The 21,977-nt window shown below is 48.8% G+C and overlaps 1 protein-coding gene across 3 annotated transcripts in view; it reads left to right on the top strand.

Moving 5' to 3' along the window:
• Positions 1-21,977, top strand: part of RAP1GAP2 (RAP1 GTPase activating protein 2) — a 210,876-nt gene that overhangs the window by 155,900 nt on the left and 32,999 nt on the right. For 2 of the 3 annotated variants that reach the window (XM_036341089.1, XM_036341088.1), the window contains 7 exons: positions 2,230-2,274; positions 3,007-3,039; positions 3,385-3,597; positions 4,849-4,952; positions 13,849-13,927; positions 14,730-14,783; positions 17,263-17,346. In XM_036341089.1, coding sequence (XP_036196982.1) covers positions 2,230-2,274; positions 3,007-3,039; positions 3,385-3,597; positions 4,849-4,952; positions 13,849-13,927; positions 14,730-14,783; positions 17,263-17,346 — 612 coding nt within the window. The remainder of the gene's footprint in view (positions 1-2,229; positions 2,275-3,006; positions 3,040-3,384; positions 3,598-4,848; positions 4,953-13,848; positions 13,928-14,729; positions 14,784-17,262; positions 17,347-21,977) is intronic. The other variant, XM_036341090.1, reaches the window with a different exon arrangement.

The raw sequence follows: 21,977 nt of genomic DNA on the forward strand, positions 1-21,977 counted from the left end.
CTCCGTCCGCTGGAGGAAAGCCGGGTCTCACCCAAGCCCGCGGAGTCATGGCAGTCTGGGCAGCTGGCAGGGCGTCTGCAGCGCACCCTGCCTTCTCTCTGGTTTCTCCATGACCACCCACCCCTCGCCCCCAGGAGCACATGATTCAGCCCTGCGTAACCGGCCTTGTGCTGTTCTGTTGTTTGGAGGCCACGGGCTTGACTTCGTAGCTCGATCGGGAGCCTCTGCAGGGCGGGAGTCTGGCTGTGGCTCCCTCTGTGTCTTCATGGCAGCCCACACCAGGGGCAGCTGCTGACTCCATGTCAGTAGAGACTTTAGGGGTCAGATCAGACTTCAGTGTTTAGGTCCCTACCATGTGCCCCCCGGGCCCCAGCCTCTGAGCGGCCGAGGTTTTCAGCTTCTCTGTATGTGGGAAACTCACATGGGGGTTCTGTCCCTGAGTGTGGGTGCCATCTGGCCTCGTGCTGCAGTGTGGGGCCTGAAGCTCAGCAGGCCGGCGCCCAGGGCCCTCTGTGACCCAGGACTCCTGACCCCAGCCCTAGAGGCTGGGAATTTGAAGATGGGCACAGGTTTGGGTCCTCTCTGTTCTGGGTTCAAATTCTAACGCTGACAGGCCGAAGCGGAGTGACCTTGGTCAAGCCGTTCGACTCCCCTGAGTCCCAATGTCTTCATGGCGGGGGCGGGGGGGTGGGGGCGGGGAGAGAGATAATGAAGGGAGAGGGCCCAGTGCTGGCAGTGGCACTGTCATGGTGGAGGGGAGGGGACAGGAGGAGGTTTGTTCTCCGGCCCAGGGGCTGTTCCCAGGCTGGAATGACTCATGCAGGACAAACAAAACAAACTTCTGATGTCAGGCCCTTCCCCACCCGCCCAGTTTGCCTCCCTGGACAGGGTCTGCAGGCCACCCAGGTGGTTTCCTCCCTGTGTGGGGAGAGGAGCACCTGCCCAGGGGGAGGGGCCCCCACGCCCACCTGACCAGGGCCACAGGTGACTCAGCCCGGAGAGGCGGGAGGAGCCTCTAGTCTGCCCCGTGAGCAGGAACCCTGAGCCCGAGGGCTCCGCGATTTGGCCATGCACTTGGTGGACAGATGGCCCGGCTTCAGAGCCAGGCCCTTCCACACACTAACTGAGTGACATTCGGCAGGCAGCTTCCTCCCTGGGCCTCGGTTTCCCCTTTGGTAAAAAGGTGCTGAGGGCTTCAGAGGGGACGGTAGAGGGAGTGCGCTGTGGAAGGTTCAAGTCCCCGGCCTTACATTATGACGAGGCAGCAGCTGCTTCCGGACTCTCTTCTCTCCTAGTTGTCCCACCGATGATGTGGATTGATTCACGTGCCTGTGGGAGCGCCATGTGCTCTCCTCCCACGAAACCCAGTTAAGTGGGAACTTGACCGTGGGCTAACGGTCTAGGTCTAGGCACTGTCCCCGCAGCGAGTCTTCCCGATGCTGCAGGGGAGCCGGTTAACCCAGGCCCCGTCCCCTGTGGTGTCTGCTCCTTGCAGGGACACATCTGAGAGGGGAAGGGCGGGTGTTAGAATCCTCATTTCACAGAGGAAACGAGGGGCGCTGCCGAAGGCTTAGCATCACTAATAGCAGGAGAGTGGCAGAATGAGGACCAGGCGCAGGCCACCTGCCTGCCACCCATGGGCCCTCTCACCAGGGAGGGGCTGGAGCTGGTGTGGCATGAGGTCCAGAGTCTGGCTCTGACCCCCACAGACATGGGTTCCCTTTCTGCCCCTCACCTCATCCTCTGGGAGACCGGGGGCGCTATTTCAACGCCATGACGATGGTACTGCCTACCCCGGGATAGCAATACGTCAGAGCCTTTACTATATGCCGGTCATTCTTCCACGGGCTTAACATGTTATCCACATTTTACCTTCACCACCATAGTAGGTGCCCTTACTGTTCCCATTTTACAGCTGGGAACACTGAGCCACAGATAGGTTTTGTGACTTGCCCAAGGTCGTAAGTGACAGTGTTGGGATTTGAACCCTGGTGATCTGGCTGAGTCCATGCCCTTCACCCCCTGCCCTGCTGCCTCGTCCGGGCTGCTGTGAGGTCTGCGTGTGCCGAGGTGTGTGACTTGCAAGGGCCCAGCACGTGGCAGCCCTTTGCTGTTATTACCACTGACCCCCCAGCTAAGGCAGGTGCTCCCAAGGGTCTGCTTCCTCCGTGCCGTCTCTATTTTGTGGCTCTTGCTTTTCCATGGATCCTCTTTTCCTTGTTTCTGCAGGGGATCAAGCTTGAAGAGCAGAAGCCGGGACCCCAGAAGAACAAGGTGGGCTGGGTGGGCGAGCTGGCAGCCAGGTGGGCCCCGTGAGGGGGCCAGGCGAGAGGAAGGCAGGGGCGGCGGCCAGCATGCTGGGGTCCGCTGTCTCACACCATCTAACTCTGACTTTCACCTTGTTGACCAGGGCATGGTGAGCAGGAAGGCAGGCCTTGGTGAGGCCTTTAGGCACCTTCGGAGCAGGCTGGGGTGGGGGCCTCGGGGGAGACCCGAGGCTTGCGGTGTGGCCTGGCTCCCGCACACCTGCTCCTGGGAGCGCACCACACACACAGTGTGTCGGGGTGTCAGGCTCCGCTCCAGGCTCCAGCAGGCAGTCAGCTCTCAGCTTCAGGTTCTGTTCCCAAGGCCCAGGAGGGCCGCTTATCACCTGGAGGTCAGCCCCCTTGCCTGGGGGGGACCAGGGCCGTCCCCCCGTTGGAGCCTCCTGGGAGAGCAGCTCGTGTCAGGATGCGTGTGAGGTCCAGCGCCTTGTGTCCTGCGTCTTCCTTCCTCTGCACTGCATCTTCCGCTGGCCCCTTTGCACTCAGGTTCTGTCAGTTCGGGGACGAACTCGAGAGAAGCCAGAGCCCAAGCTGCCTGTAGGCTGTTCACCCGCCTTGGTGCAGCCTGCCAGGCCCCCAACACCTCCCCCCAGACCTGGGGGAGGGAAGGGAAATGGTGACCAAGCTTCACGGGCCGGGCTGTGCTGGGACTGACGGTGGCATTGTGTGGTTTGTCTTGCAGGACGACTATATCCCGTACCCCAGCATCGACGAGGTAGGAGCCCCCTGGATCCTGTCTCGGGGGCAAGGCCCGGGGAGCTGAGGGCGATGATGGTGATGGTCCCTCTGCCTCCCCCTGGTGGGGAGAGCCTTAGGACTTGAGGGCCTGAGACCTTTCCCGTTTGTGACTTCAGCTTTTTTAAAAAAAAATCAGGAGTGCCGAAGTTGGAGATATTGTGGGTCCTGGAGGAGGGGTTCATGCTACTGCCTTTGGATTCCTGTATGGGGGTCCCCTCTGTGGGAGTAGCTCAGAGGTTGGGGGGATACCACCATTGGCGCCCCTCCACTTCCCCCACAGACCAGGGCAGGCTGCAGGGCAAGACTCTCCCTTTGCCTCCAGGTTGTGGAGAAGGGAGGCCCGTACCCCCTGATCGTCCTGCCCCAGTTTGGGGGATACTGGATCGAGGACCCGGAGAACGTGGGCACGCCCACCTCGCTGGGCAGCAGCATCTGTGAGGAGGAGGATGAGGACAGCTTCAGCCCCAGCACCTTTGGCTACAAGCTCGAGTGCAAGAGTGAAGCCAGGGCCTACCGCAGGCACTTCCTGGGCAAGGTGAGGCCAGGCCCTGGTGAAAGCGGCTACTGGGGGGTCGGCCTGGGGAACCCAGCGTCTCTCCCCAGTGCCCCCTCTCTGCCCTACCCCTCCCTCGCCGCCTGCCTCTGTCCTCCTTGGAGAGGTCTGCCTGGCTCTGCTCCTGGGCAGGGGGCAGGGGGTGTGCAGGAGCCCAGGGGGCTCAGTGTGATGGGTCCTTGTGGGGACCGCCCCCAGCAGATGTTCTAGGAGGCGATGGACTAGGTAGTGTTTGGGGGGTGGAAGGAGAAAATACATTCTCACTCCTTGGAAGTCTCCGTGTCCATGTAAATAGTACGAATCTCTCATGGCCTCACTCAGCCAGGTCCCCTGTGCTTGTGCCGGGATGTGCTCTGAGCCTCTGACTGCTTAACCGGGACAGTTCCGTTTCTTTCCATACATCCTGCCCTTCAGCCTTGCCTGGTTCCGGAAGTCCCGAGGGCAGGCTCCGGGAGTCTCCGGCCCGCCAGCTTTGCTGAGTCTCCAGGGGAGGAGATGGATCAGGATCCCCCTGTCTCCCCGCCTTGTTAGAATTCAGATCCCAGGCCCCGCCCTAATACAGCAGGCTGGGTGCGCCCCCTGAGCCGGGGTGAGACCCACTGTGAGATCTCCCCGCTCCGCTTGGTGGAGGTGCCAGGCCCTGCCCCTTCTTCATTCTCACAAATCGCCTGAAGCCGCAGGGGCTGCTCCCTGGGACGGGGAGTGGACTCAGTGTTTTGTGGGGAAGCACTTGAGCTGCAGTCGAGGCGTGTGTGGGTTTGAATCCTGGATCTGCCGCCTTCTAGCTGTGTGACCCTGGAGAGTGACTTAACCTGCCTGCACATGTTTTCTCCATCTGTGACATGGGAGCTGCCCCCATAAAGTTGTGGTCTGGGTTAAAGGAGATAATGGGTACTAAGCAATTAGCCCAGTGCCTGGCACAGACAGTCTGAAGATTTGGCTGTCGGAGTCAATTACTGTGGTCCTCCTCCTCCTCCTCCTCCCCCTCCCCCTCCTCCTCCTCCTCCTCCTCCTCCTCCTCCTCTCCCTCCTCCCCCTCCCCCTCCCCCTCCTCCTTGTCCCTCTTCTCCTCCTCCCTCTTCCCCTCTTCCTCCCCATCTATAGCAGCCACAGCTGGTGCATCCTAGTCTTCCTCCTTGCTGTGGGGCTTCTCACTCCTGGGGAAGGAGGTGATTTGGGGGGCTGTGCCTGGAAGGCCCCCTCCTCCCTGCTAACACCGATTTCTGCTTCTAGGATCATCTAAACTTTTACTGCACCGGTAGCAGTTTGGGGAACCTGCTCCTGTCCATCAAGTGCGAGGAGGTGGAGGGCATTGAGTACCTTCGGATTATTCTCAGGTGGGGCTGCTGCACGGTTGGAGGCCACACCCCTAGTGGTGGGGACCCAGAAATACCAGTCTGACCAGTCCTGTGTGTGTGTGTGTGTGGGGGGGGGGCGGGGAGGGGTGGAGGTGGGGATGGGGAGACAGACCGGCCTATGTTCTCTGTTCGGGTTGCCAGGCAGGAAGACCAGGTGTTTTGCCAGCTGACTGATTGTGGGAGGCGGAGTGGCATCCTGGTCTCAAGGTCACATAGACCTTACCTTCACTGCCTGTCTCTGGCTGTGAGGAAGACGGAGAGGAAAGATAGCGACGGCTCGTTTTGCAGAGACACAGTCCCACGTGGTCCTGGGAGAGGGTTTGCCGGGACACAGCCCACGGCACACATCCAGTCGGGAACTATAGACCCCAAAGCATCCGCGTGCATGCTGGGTCCTCAGGATGTGGTGGTGGCCACAACAGAAGCACCGATTTACAGCTAAGCCAGGGACCTCTCCGGAACCGGCTTCCGTTCAGTTCGACTAACATGTCCCGTGGAACCGCCTTTGTACCAGGAGCTGTGATGGGGCTTGGGCTGCAGTGGTGACTGAGCGGTGGTAACCTCTCCAGAGGGAGAAAAGAAGGGGATTTCAGTGTGTAGCGCAGGTGCTGTTTCAGTGACAGGCACCGGGTGCTGTGGAGCCCAGAGTCTGTCTCATTCCTCTGTCCCTGGGCCGGTGGGGAAGCCAGGACGGCCAGTGCCAAGGCCGAGGCCGGTGCTTGGCAGGGAGCTGTGAACCTGTCAGGCTCCCGATCCCTACTTGTTGAATTAAATTGGAAGTCCTTGAAGGAAACGAACAATAACATTTGGAAAAGAGCAATAACATTTTTTTCTGCCCAAATTTTGAGATAAATATGGGAGGGGACAGGGACACGGAGCTCTGCGATGGGAGAGGTGGGGTGGTACCGGGAAGTTGTTAGCAAAAATCAAAGGAGAGCATCCGGCCGGTCCATTGATGATGCTGCAGAGAAGCTGGGGGAGATGTGGAGGCGCTGCTGCCGGCGGCCAGCAGCCTTCGGAAAGGAAGGCTGCTGAGCTGAAGGCTACTGCTGCGTCCCGAGCTAGAGGAGAGCCTGGTGCGGCAAGAAGGGAGTCGTCAGGGCTGAAAAAGAAGAAAAAGAAGAAGAAAAGGATGATGAGGAGGAAGAAGATGAAGATGATGAAGAGGCTGGTTCTAGCACAATTTTTTTCTTGTCTATAAAGCATTTAACCTCCTGCACACAACTCACTCCTTTTAAAGAAAAAAGTTGAGAAGGAAGGCGGTGGAAGATTTGTTTTTAAACTGCACAGTGTCTTTTTTTTGTATAGTTAACACACTACCAAATGTATCTTTAGATAGCCCTGCCCTGGTGCTATTTCCTTTCTTTCTTTTCTAAAATATGTTTTTATTGATTTTAGAGTGAGAGGAAGGGAGAGGGAGAGAGAGAGAGAGAAACATTGATTGGCTGCCTCCTGCATGTCTGCTATTGGGGATTGAGCCAGTAACCCGGGCATGTGTTCTGACTGGGACCTCTCGCTACATGGGACTGTGTACAACCAACTGAGCCAAGCCAGCCAATAAAGAAGGAATATGCTAATTGACTGCCACACCCTCAAAGATGGCGGCACCCACAGCCTCAAGATGGTGGCGCCCAGTCCCCTCAGCCCGCCAGCTGCCCAGGGCTGCCCGAGGCTCAGGTAACCAGGGACGGCTGAGCTTGCACTGTCAGCAGTGGCAGCAGCAGAGGTGTGATGGGGGCGTCACCTTCCCCTGTTCGCCGGGTCGCCTCCCGCCCCTGAGGGCTCCCGGACTGTGAGAGGGGGCAGGCTGGGCTGAGGGACCCCCCTCCAGTGTATGAATTTTCATGCACCGGGCCCCTAGTATATATATAATGATTAAAATATGCAGAAATTCACAGAATACAATTATAGTGGTAGATTAAAACACACTTCTTATCACTTACAGCTCAACACAACTTATCACTTACAGATAGGAAATGAGAGCACTTGGATAATCTCAGTATTATTTATGTGAATTACATATATTGGTCTTTATTTGTATCTATCTATATTTAACTATCAAAGTTTGACCCTCTAACAGAGATTTCTGCTGCTTTTCAAGTGCCTGTGGAATATCTACACACTGATTGTAAGGAGATCAGTGGTTTTCTGAGAATGTGCTGCAACAGTTATCTTGGAGCAAAGCGAAAACCAAAAAACAAAACTCAAACTTCTAGGCGCTGACCATTTAAAAGATAATAAAGCCCAGCCAGTGTGGTTCAGTGGTTGAGGATTGATCCATGCACGGAGAGGTCCCTGGTTCGAGTCCCGGTCAGGGCACATGCCTGGGTTGCGGGCTCGATCCCAGTAGGGAATGTGCAGGGGTCAGCTGAGTGTTTCCATCTCCTTATTTCTCTGCCTGCCTCTCTCTTTCAAAAAAACACAAAACAAAACAAAAAACCAAACACATGTTTTTTTTTAAAATGACAATAAAAATTTAAACATGCACATACATATATATTTGAATATAAATATGTAAGATACATAAATACATAAGTAATAACATATATCCTTATTCCTTTTTTATTTCTAGAATTCTATAGAACATTGTTCTGTGACTTCTCTTAACAATATATCTAGAGTTCTTTCTATATTAGTACATGGAGAAGTTAGCTTGTTAATTCCTTTTACTGCTGCATAGTATTCCATTACATGGACATGAAGTAATTTATTTAATAGATCCCCTATTAATGGCCATTGTCAGTATTTTGGTATCACAAATAATGCTGCAATGAGTAACCTGGTACAAATTGTATGGTTTAAAATAATTTCTCAGAAGTGAGTTGACTGGGTCAAAACATAAATGCATTCGTGTTTTAATAGATATTGCCAGCTAGCCTTCTGGAGGAGGCCTGTAAACTTGAACCATTGCCAGTAATGTACCAGAGTACTTATTTTTCCAAAGCCTCTCCAACAGAGTATTTTGTCAAGCACTTGGATTTTTGCCAATCTGATCAGCAAAAATAATATGTTAGTGTAGTTTAAATTTACAATAACTTTGCTGAATTATGTTGGGCATCTCTTCATATATTTGAGGAACACATGTATTTATTTTCTGTACAGTGTGTTTATAACCTTTGCTTCTTTTTAAAATTGAATTGTTAGTCCAAATTTCTATTTTTAAAAATCTTGCAGGTAATTCTTGCTAGCATGTGGATTTAGGAACCGATCTCTTGAGGCACAAAGTAAATCTGTATAAATTTCAAAAAGCAGATACTTTGCCAAACATATTTGCTTTTATAATTCGATACATTGTAGCCGCTCAATATGGCTGCTGTCATTATCAATATTATTACCTAAAGGGAATAAGAGGAAGGAATTAAGAAAGATTAAGGCCAACAAATAAATTAGAAATAAAATGAACACAAGACTTGATATATAAATCTAGGCTACAGATTTATATGTAGTGTAGAAAAAGATATACTTCCTTTGGAAGAAAAAAACAACAAAATAGGTGACTAGCTAGTCAAATATAGATGAACATAAAATAAAAACCTACAAAATTAGGCATTAGGAAAGGTATATAACCACAGATGTGAAGAAGATTAAAAAATTACTAATAGATGTTATATTCAATCCACATTATTATACTGGAAATTTTATTTGGAACAGATGCCTTTCTAGGAAAGCATGCTAATTTAACACGAGATCAAAACCCGAACAATAACTATGTAATAAATGGAAAGTTTGCAAAAAATGCTCTCTCCAAACGTTTCTAGGTCTGGATGGTTTGCAGGTAGTTATTTTAAGCTCACAAGGAACAGATTTCTTGCTGCTTAAATTGCTCAAGAGAAACAAATACGGGAAGCTTCCCAATTAATTTAACAATGCTTAGGAGATTCTCGTGAACAATATTAGACCAATGAAAGGAAAAAAGAAAGAGAGGAAAATAGGGCCCAATATTCCTTATGAATATGGAGGTAAAGATTCTAAATAAAATACCAATTCCAGCAACTCAAATCTAAGCAGTCTATTAACAGAATAATTCACTATAGCCAAGAAAGAGTTACTTTAGGAATGCAGAAATGGTTGATGTTAGGAAATTATTTGTCCACTCAGTGTTTGTCTAACCAAAGCATAACAGCGTATGAGGGACATGTGAGGAATAAGCGCTTGTTGCCTGGCTATAGGAAGCATTCCGTTCCCATTAGGTATTCCTATTCCTTCTTCTTACTCATCTTCTCCTATGGACATGGATTATTATTGGCTTGGGAGGATGATCCAAAGATAGATGGTCTGGGAGAAGTGAAAGAAGTTCCCAAGAGCTGGAATGTGGAGTGTGTGTATACATGTGCATAGTACGTGTGAATGTGTGTAAGGTTGAATGGTCATGCTGGGAAGATTTAAAAAAAAGGCAAAATCATGTATAAACTCTGTCTAGGAACTTAGATTTTAATCCTGTGAGCAAATAGGAGAGATCCTGAAAGGAGACCATCATGACCAGACTTGCACTGTGGAATGAATACTGCCTAGAGTAAGGAAGATGGCTTGAAGGGAAGGCAAAGCCAGCAAGCAGCCGGCAGATGAGTCAGGAGGCTGCCTTGATGAGTCAGGTGACTGTCATATATTATGAATGGCGCCTCAAGAGCTGTGCTATCCAATGGCCCTGATGGGAACTGGAACCGGGGTGCCTGGCACTGAGGATAGAGAAAAATGGGGGGGGGGATTCCAAAATACCCAGGGAAAATGGACATTAAGAAAGCCGAAAATACCAACGAGAGAGGGATTTAATCCAATGAGATGTAAACAATGGTACTCTTTCAAAACGACTTAAATAAAGATTCTCAGAAGATAAAGAATAGCATCTACAAAAGAGATAATAAATTATGATACAATGAATGAATAGAAATGAATCAAGAATGGATATACATGGGTATGAAAAGGAAACAATTTCAGTTATTGGAAATAAAAAAATAGTTGTTGAAGTAAAAACACTTAATACATTGGATGCATCCTAGTCTTTTAACAGTCAAAGTGAATCTGTGAATTGGAATTCGTCAAGAAATGCAACAAGAGCACAGTCCAGATATAGTGATAAAGTATATGAAAAAGAAGATAAATGGACACTGGGCCGAGAGGCCCCAGCATTTGTCTTAAAGGAGTTCCAGAGGAAAAGAGTGGAGAAGCCTGTGGAGAAGAGCCATCCGAAGAGAGAATGGCTGGGAATACTTCAGAATTGAAGAAAGAAAGCAGACCTGTGGTGCTGGACAAGATTTTAAAACAAAACAATCCTTCTGGACACATTGCAGGGAAATATTAGGACATTGCGTGCGGCTCAGTTGGTTGGGAGCTGGAAGGTTGCTCATTCCAGTCCCGGTCAGGGCACGTCCCTGGTGGTGGGCTCGATCCCGGGGAGAGGCCATGCTGGAGGCAGCTGATCCATGTTTCTTTCTGACATCTATTTTCTCTCTCTCTCTAACCCTCTACCTTCCTCCCTCTCTCTAAAAAAACAACAAAATACAAAAAAACACCAACAAAAAGAGAACATTTTAAAGCGACCTAAGAACAAGGACATTATCTGTGAAGTAAGGACAGCCAGGCTGAGAGCAGACTTCTCATCAGCCACGGCACAATTTCTGGTCAGCAATGGGACAATATTTTGAAAATATTGAAGGAAAGAAGGAAAGAATCCTTTTAACCTAAAATTCTATACCCAGAAAAACTATTCGCAAAGACAAAATAAGACTGTTTTTAGACATAAGGAAAATGAAGGGTGTGGTGTACTACTTACACACTCTCCCTGAAAGAACTACTAAAGGGTGTGCATCAGCCAGAAGAAAAGAGAGACCAAAAGAAAAGATGCAATTATAAAGTGACAAGAAACAGGCAAACTACGTTGATGAAATTAATTACTGATTGGAAAAAAGAAGTCATTTATTTGTGTGTGTTTAAAGAGGCTTGAGCTAAATTTATAAACAAAAGTAGAAGGGCAATGGGATGAGAAGGGTTCAGTAGTTACTGTTTACCCTTCTCAAGAGAGAGCTATCAAATAAGTTTAGAGTTTGTGGGGCAAGTATATAAATATGTGTATTAGAAGTTATAGAAATACAATCTATAGCAGAGTGACAAAAAGTATTTAAAAAACTCTATTAAACTGAAGACAGGCAAGGAGAAAAAAAGGAAAAAACCCCGCCATAAAACATAGGGTAATAGAAAACACCAGATAATAAAAGTCGAAATACATTAGTAATCACAATAAGTATAAATAGTTTAAAATAGCCTATGAAAATACCAGACGGAACCAAAAACACAGCTATGTTCTGCTTGTAAAAGACATACCTAAAGAAAAACAATGTGAAAAGATTTAAGATGAAGAAATGGAAGAAGATATGCTGGGAAAATACCCACCGAGAAAGGATGGCATAACAATATTAATATCAGACAAAATAGAATTTCAGGAAAAAAGCATTAGCAGGGTAAGAGGAGCACTCCTTGGTAACTGGGGAGCACCTCTTCCCACTCTTGATGTTCCTGTGGTGTGGAGGGAGCACTTGGTGCGACACCCTGGCTCCCTCCGCCCTCTCTGTTAGGGCATTTGGGAGCAAGAACTGGACACATGCAGCTGTGTTCTTCCCCTTTCCCTCTTGGAGCTAGCTGCCATCAGGGCTTCCCTCTGCCCCCCTGGACTGCAAGTCCCCCCTGAGCAGACCCCACGCGAGGAGGCTTGCCCCTGCCCAGCACTGGCTGTGACTGGGTGGGTAATTCTGGAGTTCAGTTAAAAGATTCATTTCATCTTCACGCTAACCTGCGTGCCCCCTCTTGGCCTTTATCAGTAACAAAGGAGTTATTTTGACTTCCAAATGCCTTACTCTTCATTTTTTCTTTCTGAATGTGTTCATAACCTGGGCAAGGAAAGATGCCCTTTACGGGAGCGTCAGAGTCCTCAGCCTACGTGATGCTAAAGAGAACAGTCCACCCAGAAGATCTAAGAGTCCGGAACGTGTAAACCCGTACTTAGTAACAGAGTCTTGAATTTAAAAAGCCCAAAACTGTTAGGAATATAAGAAGAAGTAGACAAATCCTCGGTTATGATGGGAGATTTCAGTAACATCTCTCATATACCGATGGACAAGCAGACAAAAAATTGTGAGGATATAGAAGATTTGAACAATACAATGAACAAATTTGATCTCGTAACATACTTCCCTGAACTCAACAAAAGAAAAATGTACATTCTTTTCAAATCCATACAAAACGTGAAAAAAGCCCATGAATTAAGTCAATACATTTCAAATAATATCATACAGATTGTGTTCCATGAATATAAAAAATTTAGAAGTCAACAATTAGAATACTGAAGGAAAAAAAGTCATACATTTGGAGAGTTATGGAAAAATCCTTTTAAATAACTCATGGGCTAAAGGGGAAATCACAAAAGAACTGACAAAATATTTAGACCTAAATGACAATGAAAATACTACTTGTCAATGTGTGGGATGCAAAAAAAAAAAAAAAAGTAGAGAAAAATGTATAGTATTAAATGCATTCATGAAAACAAAGAAAGATTAAATGTGTAAGTGTGTGGGTCAAGAAGTTAGAAAAAGAATAGAAAAAAAAACCCCAAAGAAAACAGAAGGAAGGAAATAGAGAAAAGAACAAGCTAGCAAAGTAGAAAGCAAAGATAACAAAGAAATAGAGACAGTCAACAAAACCGAAAGCTATCTGCCTGAAAAGATGAATAGATAACCCCCTCGGGAGGGCTGAGGAAGGAAAACAGAAAATACACAGATGGTATGACGGCCATGAAGGAAGGGACTCAACTGCAGATAGAGACGAAGGGCTAAGAGAACCCCAAACAACTTTATACCAATGCATTTGATGATAATTTTACAGAAAAATATAAATCACCAAAATTGATCCAATAAGGAATGGAAAACCTAAATATTCACCATTAAATAATGGAATTGGTAGCGCAGGGATCCTCCCACAAAAAAAAGAGGCCCAGAGATTTCACAGATGATTTCTAGCAAACCTTTAAGAATCAGGAAATCCCTGTGGTATACAAACTCTTTCACACGATGAGAAGCTCTCCATCAACTTTATGAGGCTGGAATAACACCCTGATATCAAAACCTGACAAGGGAAGCACAAGAAAAATAAAATAGGCCAGTGTTGCTATTGAACATAGATGTGAAACTCTAAATAAAACATTAGCAAATTAAATTTAGCTTGATATGAAAAAATAATACGTGCGCAAGTGGAATTTTACCCTTGGAATGAAAAGATGGCTCAACAGAAATGTAATCCACTAGGTTTTACAGATTAAAAGCCCTATAATTATCTCAGCAGATGCAGAAAAGCATTCAGTAGAATTCAACACACTCATAATGTGCTAAATGAATTGGGAACAGGATAAATTTAGAGTCTTATGGTAAATCCCTTTATAAAGCAACTTTCATCCCATTTATATTTTGAGTAAATCCAGGTTTTCAAATATTAGTTTCTTTTTTTAAAGGTTTAGTTGCATGTGAGAACCTAAATATATATAGAAGCTGTGCCCAGGGCTCTGGGAGAACACAAAAAACCCACAAAGAGACCAAAAAAATCATGGGGAACTTGAAGGTGACGATTTGGCTTTTCCCATAGTTTGGTTTTGGACAGCTTTACCAGGCAGGTCCTTTAAGTGTCTCTCCCCCCCCCCCCCCTCCCCCGTGAGGTACCTACATAGCATTTCATTTTCCCACCACTTGAGTGTGGTGCCCATCGAGTGGGTTGGGTGGAATGAGGCAGATCTGACCTGGGGAGACGTGAAGCAAGTGTCCCTGCCCTGAGGTCTGGCGTGATCTCAGCCACCTTCCCCATTGACTCCTCTGCTTGGGGCACGTCTCCTTTGCAGGTCCAAAGTGAAGACGGTGCATGAACGGATCCCCTTGGCGGGCCTGAGCAAGCTGCCCAGCATCCCTCAGATTGCCAAGGTAAAAGCCAAGCCCCGAGAGAAGGTGGTTTCCTCTTCTAGCCCAGGGCTGGCCTCTGGGTGGGAGTGCAGGCTTGTCCTTTGGGGCGGGGAAGGCCACTGTACTCTTTGGCCCTTGACTGCATGGATGGGGTCGGCAAGCGGGGGTGGGGGGGTGGGCGGGGGGAGGGGGGGCTGTTGGCAGACACCTCTGTCTTCCCGTCACCCTCCCTATCTCATCCTCAGTATAATCCGGGGCCTCTGCCCCGAGTTCACAGCTAGTTCAGGAGACAGGAGACGTGGAAAGGGAGGGCTGGGTATGGAGAGTAGGACTTCAGAGGAGGAAGAGGAGGGAGGGGTGGCCAGGGAGCCTCCACAGCAGAGGAGAGTTGGGCTTAGGGATGGCTGGGCTGTTGATGCAAATGGAGGAGCCCTCAGGCAGGAGCCACCAGCTGGCGGGCGGGGAGGGAGGGGTTGGGGGGGAAGGGGGAGGTTGGGGGGTTGTGTCTGTTCTGGGATCCTGGGAACTTGGGAGCCGAATCAGCCAGTGGGAAGAGAAGGATGGTCAGCTGGATCCGCGCTTAGGGAGCAGGAATGCTGGGGGGAATTGTGCCCAGTGCCTTCGGTGTCCTCACTTCATCAGGAACCCAGGAAGTTAGTTGACTTCCCTGGCCACTGGATAGTGAGCAGCAGCGTCCGGATCCAACGCCAGGCCTCCCGACACCGCAGGCCCTGGCCTCCCGTGCGCTTTCCCCAGTGGGCAGGGGAGCCCAGATGCTCTCCAGATGTGGTTCCTGAACTGTGTGTTCTCTTTCCCTACTCAGGCGTTCTGCGATGACGCAGTGGGACTGAAATTCAGCCCTGTCCTGTACCCCAAGGTGAGACGTCCCCCCTCCCCTCCCCCAGGGCTCCATGGCTGGGCTCGGATCTGTGGGAATCCTCTGCATCTTGGTGGGGGTTTGTGGGGTCTCTGTGATAAACCTCCATGTCTCCCCTCTCCCTGCTCATCCTTCACAAACTGGCCACGCCTGGGTCTCCGGCTTGAGACGTCCTCAGCTGTGTGCAGGTGGCAGAGGGCTAGCACGGTGGCAGCTTCTCCACCTTCCAGCTTCCCTGCTCCTGCAGCCCTGATCAGCGCTGGGGGATGTTGCACCTCTAGCTGGAGGCTGGTGCAGACCTGGTCAGCCATCACAGGAGAGTGAGGGGGGCAGAAGGCAGAACCCCACTAAAAAGGAAGAGGCCAGACTGCAGCTCCTCATTGACAGTGTTACCGCAGCTCTGAGGCCTTACAAGCCCCTGCTCGGCCCTACATCATAAACCGGCTGGTTCTAGTTATTAGTTTCCTTAGGACTGTCCTGGTCTTCACCCTGGTTCTGATGTGGGCATGGGGGCGGAGGGGGGAGCAATAATAACACAACAAACCAACAACCCACTGAAGAACCATTATGGTGGGACAGGACTTACATCACCACAGACAGCAAATTGCATTAGATCGGCCGCAGGAAGAGGCCCCGTGCACCCACTGCTGCTTCGTGAGCCGGCGGGGTCTGGAGAGAGGCTGGGTCAGCGCTGTGGCCCCTGGGCTTGCTGGGGCGGGTCCGGTCCATGCCTGAGTCCCAGTTCCGACAGCCAGGAAGTGCGAGCTGAAATGTTTGGCGGGGAAGGGAGGCACTATCCTGGCTGGACCTCCAGAACCCCCTGGAACAGACACCTTAAATGTTCACGACTGGATAGGACACTCTGCTGATGGCTGAGCTCATGACAGGGCCTCTCTGCACAGAGAAGGCGCCAGAGCCCTTCTCTCAGGCACCTCTTCCCAGCACTCTGAGCATCCGTAGGCACTTAGCGGTAATAGGCTGCGCTCCACTGAACACTTTCTATCACTCCAAATGCCCTTCTTTTTATAATTAAAGCTGGATTAGTGAGGTTTAACCAAACATTACAGCCCCACCATAAAGGCCCCACTTAACGACCAGTTGGGCAGTTTTTGTTGTCAGATCATATCCACGGAGAGAGCCTGATGACGCCCATGTGCATAGTTCTCTCTGTCACTCGGGAAGCCTCCTGCTCTGGTAGCAATGCAGGAGCAGCTGGGCTTTCATGTTTTCCACATTTGAAGGACTGCTTAGTCCGGCTGGGATGTTACTCTGGCTGGTGTGTGTGTGTGTGTGTGTGTGTGTGTGTGTGTTTAAAATTCACAGAGTTTAGAATGTTCCTTGGAAGGTCTCCATGGCCGGGTGCCTCTTCCCTGGCAGGGCAGCTGCTCTGCTCCTCTGAGTCATCCCAGCAGCGAGTGGGTGGCTCCCTGCGGGTCGGCCAGCGGTGCTCTTCCAGGGGGAGCTGACAAGTGTCCATTTCCCAGGCAGCTGCGGGCCTCCCAGAGACACGTCATGTGTGGCAACCTAACACGGGCCTCATATTGCGGCCAGACAAGTCGCGCCTGGTTTGTTTCTCCCGTAACATGAGGTTGGATCCCTCCTTTTTATTGCAAAGGATATCCCAGTAGCGTCTAAATCTTCCCTCCCCCACTGAGCTGGGTCCACTCTGATCTTTCTGGGGAATGACATTGATGATGATGATGAGGAGGAGGAGGATGATGATGATGATGATGATGACAGCTGCTCTGTGCTCAGCACTTTAAGTGCTTGGTCTCATTGAATCTTCACAACCACACACCCCATTTCACGGATGAGGAAACCGAGGCCCAGAGGAGTTAAGTGGCTCACTCGGATCTGTAAAGGTAAAAGCAGCAGATTCCCAATTGGAGTTTAGCGTTTCTGACCCTCAGATACCTACTCTTGGAAGCGCAATGGAAAATTAGATAAAACCAGTGGTCAGGTTTCTTTGCCCTTTGCGGATTGTATTGGGTGTGTCACACCTAACAGGGGGCTTCGTAGACTCTCACTTACAGATAAAGGGGATTAAAGTCCGGCAGGAGCAGTGCCTTGTCAAAATCACCTGCTGATTACAGGTGGAAGGAGAGCTGGGGTCACCCTCGCTTACCAGTTTTGGGGGCCTGGCTTCACTTTTCACACCACAGGTAACACACTGGGGTAACATCAGTTCCCTGAGTCCGGCTGGACCCCCTGTGTGCCCAGGCCTTGGCTGGCACATCTGGATGGGAACGGAATCAGTGATCCAGAGGTTTGGCCACGACTGGGGAACGCTCAGGTGTTGAGACATAGCTAAGAGCTTTGGAGTTGCATCCTGACCGCCTACTTCTGACTATACCCTCTCTCCCCTTCTACGTGTGGGTGTCTCATGTCAGGGGGCACACTCTCCACTGAAATGGGTGCTTCCCCCTCCATTTCCCTCCAAATTAGTAAACAATCTGATTTTTCTTCCCACATTTTCCAGGCCTCCCACATGATTGTGTCCTATGATGAGCATGATGTCAAGAACACATTCAAATTTGGGGTCATTTATCAAAAAGCCAAGCAGGTAAGCACCACGAATCCATACTGGTCACCGTATCCTTCGGGTTCTCACTGGGGACTCTTTATTTCTTCCCCCGAGTACAAGAGCCCTGTACCATGTTCTTGAATATTTTGAATACAACGATTTTAAGTGTGAGTTAGACTGGAGGTGTGTGAGGAGTGGGGGACTCCTCACACAGAGGCCTGCAGAGCCTTTAAGTGGCAATGTAGTTTTCCATGCAGTAAATTCTAAATCTCCCCAGCTGCCTTAGCTCCTCTGCTGGTCACAACAAGAAAAATCAGACTGGGTAGAGGAGATGGATTAGCCCCAGCTGCTCTCTTTGCCCACCGTCCCCCCAGCTGGCGAGAGCTTTCTCTCCCCAGACGTCAGTAGTGCGGGAGCCAGTTGTGTGCATTTGTGCCCAAATCTGTGTTCAGCGACGTCATGTTTGTAGCTGGAATTCAGCCAAGGTGGGAGTATTTGCACCATGGTAATTGGCAAACACCAGGGCTTCTGTTTCCCAGTTTGGAGAACTGGTTGTTAAAAAATTTACCTGTATACCCACTGCTCCCCCCGCCCCCTCTGCCTCTTTTAGCTTTGTAGTTCCCAGTAGTGTTTCTCAAAATGTGTTCCATGAGACCGTCTGGTGAAGTACTCTGTGAACAAATGACACGGAGGGGGTTTGGTTGTCCAGAAACGTTTTAAAGGCTCTAAGAGCCCCACCATGTGAAAGAACTCCTTATAACTCTGTCGCATCTTTATTAACCTCCTGAGAAGTAGCCTGCTTGAACAGGCTAATGATGCCTCACCAAGGTTTTATGAAAGAAGGTTCCACACTCATTTTTTCTTGGTATCATCCAGGATCCTAGCATGGGACTTTGTATAATTACACTCATAATGTTTTGTGATGTGAATTAACGAGTGAATACAAGTTTTGGCCCTGCTAACGGTAGCTCAACAGTACCTTTCATTTTTATCCGTGGAGTTCCCCCCCCCCCCCCCCCCGTGTGTGTCTGGCTACATAATAGCCGACTTCCTTGTCTGAAGATATTAGACCACAAGAAACATGTGTTCGCTTAAAAACACTCTAATTAAGTGAAGAGTTTAGGAGCTGAAAAACCAACACAGATAAATCATGTAATTGAAGGGAGATTATTCTGGTAGCCGCTCTGTTTTCACATATTGCATTTTTATTTTGTACAGTTCTGCTCATGTAACCCACCTAATTAAAGCTCTTTGCTTGTGAAATTTACCAAAGCAGATCTCATAAAGTGATTACAGTCCAATGTTCCAGCGAAGTTATAATTACTGAACACTAACCATCCACCTCCAAGCAGGAGTCTGTTGTTTTTGTACCTGATGCTGTGGAGGCAAGGGGGGGGCGCGCAGGGAGATGTCTTTTTTTTTTTTTTTTTTAAACTTGGCAGATTGTTGTTCTGCAAACCTACGGCCTGGGGACATTTAATGTGAACATTTGTTGCATGAAAGCCCTATGCTGGTCGCAGGGTATAAATAAGCCCCATCTAACTCTTCTGTTTGTCAGGCACTGTGCTAAGCATTGTGGGGGATACAAGTGATGACGAAGACCCCCTCCCTGAGTGCATGGTCAAGCTCAAGGCCAGTCCAAAATAAAGATAATGCGCATACCAGGCTGGGTATAAATCTGGAGAGAGCTCTGGCTGAAATGTTTTCCCGGAAGGAGATGTTGTTGTCTGGAGCTAGGTGTTCTCCCACACTTTGGCCGCATAACCTGGGGCCGATGGGATGCTGGGCTAGAGCTGGGATGCCTTCCTGGCACGCTGAGAAAGTTTTCTGTGCAGGGCTAGATGGTAAATATTTTAGACTTGATGAGCCTACTGTCTCTGTTGTGGCCACTCAGCTCTGCCTCTGTAGTGCAAAGGCAGCCAAAGGCAATATGTAAATGAGTTGGCCTGATTGTGTTCCAATAAAATTTTATTTATAAAAACAGGCAGCAGGCCAGACTTGGCCCACAGGGCTAGTTTGCAGGCCTCTACTAGAGAGTGGTGTGCCCCAAACTTCAGACATTCACAAGCCATACTCAGTATCGTTTGTCCCACTGTATGGCACCGTTACAGTTTTTATCACACCTCTACTATCAATTGCGTAATATTTTCTTTAAAAGTTTTTTCAACTGAAATGCATTTGTTATTATTTTTAATATGTTTTTATTGATTTCAGAGAGGAAGGGAGAGGGAGAGAGAGATAGAAACATCAATGAAGAGAGCGAATCATTGATTGACTGCTTTCTGTATGCCCCCTACTGGGGATTGAGCCCACAATCCCAGTATATGCCCTACCCAGGGATCGAACTGGGACCTCCTGGTTCATAGGTTGACGCTCTACCACTGAGCCATGCCGGTTGGGCTGAAATGCATTTATTTTTAAAGGAAATTTTTATATTGATACTCTAATTGGAAAATCAGTATTGTTGTACATGAAATGAAGGTGGTTCTAAACAGAAATACTGTAAAAATTAAAAGTTACTGAAGCCTGACTGGATTCTGTTACCCATTGAAGGGTTGGAACCTGGGCTCAGCTCTTTTTTGGCTAATGTACTCGTTAAGGAGGCGTTAAAGAACACCTGCTGGAGACTTCTTCTTCAAGCGGTGGTGCAGACTGGAGTGTCTGCGTCACCTGAGGCTGCTCGTGGCCACCTGTGGATGCTTGTGGAGCCCTCAGCTGTTTGCAGGTCCTGCCACTGTGGGAGAGCCTGATGATCGGTGGGCCACTCAGTGTTTCAAGCCTGTCACAATTGTAGAGCCTACTACTCTTTTTAGCTTTGCCTTCTATTTAAAAACGTTATTAAACTTCTAATTTTTAGATATTTGTAGATTTACATGTAGTTGTAAGAAATTTATAGAAAGACCTGTGTACCCTTCACCCAGTTTCCCCCACCGGTAATCCTATATAATAAAGAGCTAATATGCTAATTAGACTGGATGGCAGAATGACCTTCCTGAACGACCTTTCGGATGACCTTCAGAACAACCAGTGGGTGTGGGGTGGGGCCTCAAGGCAGCTGGGGGTGCGAGGGCCTACTCTTGCATGATTTTCGTTTATCAGGCCTCTAGTGTCTTATAAAACTAATAGGGACCTGGTGCACAGATTTGTGCACTGGTGGCATCCCTTGGCCTGGCCTGTGGGGCTCTCTGACATCCCCCGAGGGCTTCTGGATTGCAAGAGGGTGGAGGCAAGGCCAAGGGACCCCACTGGTGCACTGGGCCTCTAGTATGCATATAAGATCTTTGGTTAATCTCTTCCCACCCTCCCCTTTTCTCCCTCCCGATTTCTCTCTGAGATTCATCAGTCTGTTCAATGTTTCCATGCCTGTGGTTTCTGCTCCTGTGTTGAGCGTCTGCCCCCTGGTGGTCAGTGTGGGTCATAGCTACCAGCCGGTTGGCTGGTCGCTTAGTCTTTTATATATATGTAGACTAGAGGCCTGTTGCACGAAGAGATTCGTGCAATAGGCCTTCCTTTCCCCTGGCTGCTGGCACTGGTTTGCCTCTGGCACCCGGGGCCCAGGCCTTTGCTCTGGCTGAGTTCTGGCTGGAGCCGGCCCTGGAAACATCAGGCTTCGCTTCTCCACTGGCCCCAGAGCTGTGAGGCCTCGCTGCTCTACCGGCCCCGGGCCGTCAGGCTTCGCTCCACTGCTTGGAGCCTACGTATGCAAATTAACCACCATCTTTGTTGGTGGTTAATTTGCATATCATGCTGATTAGCCAATGGGAGGCGTAGCGAAGGTATGGTCAATTTCCATCTATTATTAGATAAGATAGTGCAATATCACAACCGTGCAATCCATGGGTCTTATTCTGACTTCCCCAGTTTTATATGTACTCATCTGGTGTGTGTGTGTGTGTGTGTGTGTGTGTGTGTATTTCATTCTATATAATTTTATCACATGTTTAGGTTAGACAGTCAAGATACAGAATTCCAGTGCACTTTTTGCTTTTAGGACATCTTGTGTTTCCTTTTTGTAACCATGCCAATCTCCCTCCTGCCTCTTATGCTCCCTTCCCCCTCCAGTCTCTAACTCTTGGCAACTACTAATCTGTTCTCCAATTTCTAAAACTTTGTCCTTTCAAAAATGTTTTCTGAATCGCATCATACAGTATATAAAGTTTTGGGATTGGCTTTTTTCCACTTGGTGAAATTCATCCAAGTGTTGCAGCATGTCAAGAGTTTATTCTTTTTTATGGCTGAGTAGTATTCCATGGTGTGGGTGTACCACAGTCTGTTTAACCATTCACCCATTGACCAAAAGCTGGGTTGTTTCCAGGTTTTGGGTATTCTGAATAAAGCTGCTTTGAATATTTGTAGACAGGTTTTTATGAGCATAAGTTTTTAAATTTGTGGGATAAATGCCCAGTGGTACAATTGCTGGGTTATAAGGTACCTATATGCTTAGTTCTGTAAGAAACTGCCAAACTATTTTTGAGAGCAGTTGTTCCTTTTTGCATTCCTACCAGCAATATTTGATTGGTCTGTTATCTCCACATCCTTGGCAGCACTGGGTGTTGTTAGTATTTTTTATTTTGTCTGTTCTGGTAGATGTGCAGTGATATCTCATTATATTTATATCTTATTATTATTTTAATTTGCATTTCTCTAATGGCTGATAATGTTGAACATCT

This window comes from Myotis myotis, unplaced genomic scaffold (assembly GCF_014108235.1).
Source record: "Myotis myotis isolate mMyoMyo1 unplaced genomic scaffold, mMyoMyo1.p scaffold_m19_p_17, whole genome shotgun sequence".
In the NCBI taxonomy this organism is placed as follows: Eukaryota; Metazoa; Chordata; class Mammalia; order Chiroptera; family Vespertilionidae; genus Myotis; species Myotis myotis.